This window comes from Corapipo altera, unplaced genomic scaffold (assembly GCF_003945725.1).
Source record: "Corapipo altera isolate COAL_440 unplaced genomic scaffold, ASM394572v1 57257, whole genome shotgun sequence".
Taxonomy (NCBI): Eukaryota; Metazoa; Chordata; class Aves; order Passeriformes; family Pipridae; genus Corapipo; species Corapipo altera.
The window spans coordinates 805-4,097 of record NW_020886294.1 but is presented as its reverse complement, the minus strand read 5'-3'; the positions used below and the strand labels follow the sequence as shown (position 1 = coordinate 4,097).

The following is a 3,293-nucleotide window of genomic DNA, read 5'->3' as shown; positions in this document are numbered from 1 at the left end:
GAGCCCCAAAGAGAAGATACAAGGACTCCCTGAAACAACATCTCAACCTTGGCCATATTGGTCATCATAACTGGTCTACTCTGGCCTCCAATCGGGAGGCCTGGAGACACAGCATCTATAACACTGCTGATGCTTTTGAGAACGCACACAGGATCACCCTTGACGAGAAAAGACAACGCAGAAAGAACCGTGCCTTGCAGAATATACCACCTAAGGAGTCTTTCTGCTGTGCCTTTTGCAACCAGACATGCCTATCTCATATTGACCTTTTTAGCCACCAATGAGCTTAATACAAACATGGGTAGAGCCCTTCCCAAATCTTTGTTCACGAAGCCTAGCCATGATGAGTATTCTTACTGGATATGACTATGATATATGTACATCTATATTTTTGCTCTAGCTCTGCTATTTGTTTTTTTTTTCTCTCTGGGAAGTAAGCTTTTTCGCTGGGTCTCAGGGACTTTGCGGGAAGCCAGGTCCAAAGCAACCCACGGCTGCAGCACAGGGTTTGCTGCCGTGTCACCTCCTGGGGTGCTGGGCCTGGGAGGACACAGGGGTCCCAGAGTGGGGCACCGTGTGGGGACACAGGGAGAACTGTGGCTGCCCAGGCTGGAGAAGAGAAGGGTTTGGGGTGACCTTGCAGCCCCTTCCAGTTCCTAAAAGAGGCTCTGAGGGAGCTAGAGAGGGATTTTGGATGAGGGCCTGGAGTGACAGGACAAGGGGGAATAGCTTCACAGCGGCAGAGGGCAGGGTGACATTGGCAGTGGCCCTGAAATGGGGTGAGAGAGCTCGGGCAGCAGCTTGTCCTTTAGCCAAGGCAGCTTCTCCCGGGGAAAGCCCCAGCCAGGGCTCAGCTTGTCCCACAAGCCTGGGGCCAGGGGTCCTGAGGGGGGAACATCCCGCTGCCTGCGGGACAGCCCAGGAAGGACACGGTCGGCTCGGCACACTCAGCACCGCGCAGCTGAAGGACACCAGGGCTTTGGGCACGTTGTTGCAGCTTTATTGAGCCCCAGTCCTTTAGCCAAGGCAAGCTGCACCTCTGCCGGGCTCACGGCCAGCAGCAGCGCAGTGCTTGCAGGAGGCCTCTTGGTCTTTGCTGCACACAAGGACTCCTCAGAATGGAGGTTGTCTGAACTGCCAGGGAGCTGACAGAGATGTCCCAGTCGTTCTCCAAGGGCTGAAGCGCTGTGAGGGAAAGAAACAGAGCCCAGATCAAACCCCACGTCTGCAGAGAGCCTCTGGATTCCCAACAGACCGTGCTCCCCACTCACCGCTCAGGATGTCAGCCTGACTCTCCGTGGTCTGCTCCATCAGGCGCCGTGTGATGAGTCCTGGGCACAGAGCTCCATTAGCCCCTGCTCCCCAGCCTGCTCCCAGCAGCAGGGCCCCCAGTCCTCCCCTCCTCCCCCTCAGCAGGGCTGAGCCCAGGAGCCCCCAGAAGCTCAGGGCAGTGGGACTGAGCAAGGCGGCCACCAAGCCCCGCTGCGTGGGCAGGGCTGGCAGAGGGAGGCAAGGCCCTGCCCGGGGTGGCCAGGCACTGCTGGGGCAGCCCCAGGACTGCCCCTCGTTGCTGGGGCAGCAGCAGCACAGGGGCCAGGCTGCCCCCAGAGGCACCGCAGGGGCTGGCACTCACCGATGAACCTGACGGCCGCCAGGCGCACATTGGCCTGAGGGTCCTGCAGGTAGGGCAGGCTCTGGTGGATGAAGTCTTCAGCCCTGTTCCTGCTGTTCTGAAGCTGCAGAGAGAACAAGGCATGTCTCTGCAGGGCTGTCACTGGGGCAGTTGGCTGGAGCAGTGCCTCCTGCCAGCAACTCTGGGACAGAGAGGCCTCCCCTTCTGCTGGCTCCAGGGAAGGGACAGGGGCCAGCAGAAAACCCCCTGGGGCTCTGTTCTTGAGGGCAGCAAGAGGGATGCAGCTCAAGGCTCTGCCCAGCTGCAGAGCCCCCAGCCCAGACATGGGATGGGGGCAGCCCTCCCCCAGCCCAGCCCCTCAGCTTGTCCTTACCAAGCACGCTCCAAGCTCCCACAGCCGCTCTCTCTGCAGCAGGTGCTTGAGCGTCTTCCACTTCAGCAGCTCGGCGGCAGCAAGAAGGGCTTCCCTGGAGGCCTGCAGGACAGCAGGAGCTGAGAGATGGCCCGGGGGCCTGGGCAAGGAGACATCTTGGCTCTGTTCCTGGGGGATCCTGCCTTTAGGAAGCTGGGACATGCCCGAGCCCAAATGTCTGGGAGCCTTTTGGGGACAGCCCTGGGGGACAGGCATGGAGGCTCAAAGGCCTGGCCTCTGACACAGCCGGTGGGGATGCCCCTGCTCAGGCCGTGGTGGTCACGGGCTGCTGCCGAGCCCTGCAGGAGCAGGCAGGGCAGGTGTTGCACAGGGCCGTGCCAGCTTCTCCGGCCCTGCTGGTGCTGGCTCCGCACGGACCTTCCCCCGGGCTGTGCTGGGGGAGAGCTGCCCGCTGCCAGCAGCCCTTGCCCCGATGCCCAGGAGCCCTGGGGGGTGTCAGCTCAGCCCTCTGTGTGTCAGGGCTCAGCCTTCAGCGCTGTACCTTGGCCACGCTGGGGACCTGGTCGCTCATGCGGAAGAGGAGAGGCACCAGTGCCCACCACACCTCCTTCCTCATCCTCTTCTCATCCCTGCCCACCACCAACTGCAGCAGCTCTGTCAGCATGCGGATGGACAGCTCTTGCAGCTCGCTGCACTCCTGGCAGGAAGCAGGAAAAGGGAGCTTTGCAAACAGCAGCTCCCTGCCCACAGTGAAGAGGGCCGTCATCATGGCTGCGGGGAGGGCAGCGGCTCCGGCCTCACATCCCAGAAGAAGCAGAACTGGGCTGCACGGCCCAGAAGCCATCCCAGGAGAGCCCAGGGGAGTGGAGCTGGCTCCAAGTGCTGCTCGCAGGGCTGGGCTGCAGAGCAGCTGTCATTGCCCAGTGCCCATCTGAGGGGCTCAGCCTCCACCTCAGCCTTACCGAGTCAAAGAGGGGCAGGAGCGTCCCCACAAGCTGCACAGCCATGAAGCTGGCCTTGCTCTTCTTCAGCTGACACAGAACGTTTTTCAAGGCCAGCAGGATCTTCATCTTGGCGTCTTCGCTGCCAACTTGCAGGATCTTCATCATGCCCGGCAGGAACAGTTCAATGTTTCTGGCCTGGAGAGAGAAGAGAATGTCCATTGGGTGAAGAGGGCTGTGCCTGAAAAGCTCCCCAGGCAGCCACTCCAGGCCCCACCGTGGCAGGGAGGGCATTTGGAGCAGTCACCCCCCATTGTGAGTGCCAGGCCAGGCCAAGCCACTGCTT

General features: G+C 61.1%; 1 protein-coding gene across 1 annotated transcript; it reads right to left on the bottom strand.

Moving 5' to 3' along the window:
- Positions 1 to 978: 978 nt before the first annotated feature.
- Positions 979 to 2,680, bottom strand: LOC113941125 (maestro heat-like repeat family member 5). Its single transcript, XM_027632282.1, has 5 exons — positions 2,548 to 2,680; positions 2,007 to 2,108; positions 1,634 to 1,736; positions 1,272 to 1,331; positions 979 to 1,185 (listed from the first exon to the last, which is right to left on the bottom strand). The coding sequence occupies exons 1-5, from the start codon at positions 2,668 to 2,670 to the stop codon at positions 1,049 to 1,051; spliced, it is 525 nt and encodes a 174-aa protein (XP_027488083.1). The 5' UTR covers positions 2,671 to 2,680; the 3' UTR covers positions 979 to 1,048.
- Between the last annotated feature and the right edge of the window lie 613 nt (positions 2,681 to 3,293).

Coding starts and splice junctions, on each gene's coding strand:
- LOC113941125 (XM_027632282.1), bottom strand. CDS start 2,670: ATGCTGACAGAGCTGCTGCAGTTGGTGGTGGGCAGGGATGAGAAGAGG. Junction 1,737..2,006: donor GGGAGCTTGGAGCGTGCTTG/GTAAGGACAAGC, acceptor TTCTCTCTGCAG/CTTCAGAACAGCAGGAACAG. Junction 1,332..1,633: donor GGCGGCCGTCAGGTTCATCG/GTGAGTGCCAGC, acceptor CTCTGTGCCCAG/GACTCATCACACGGCGCCTG.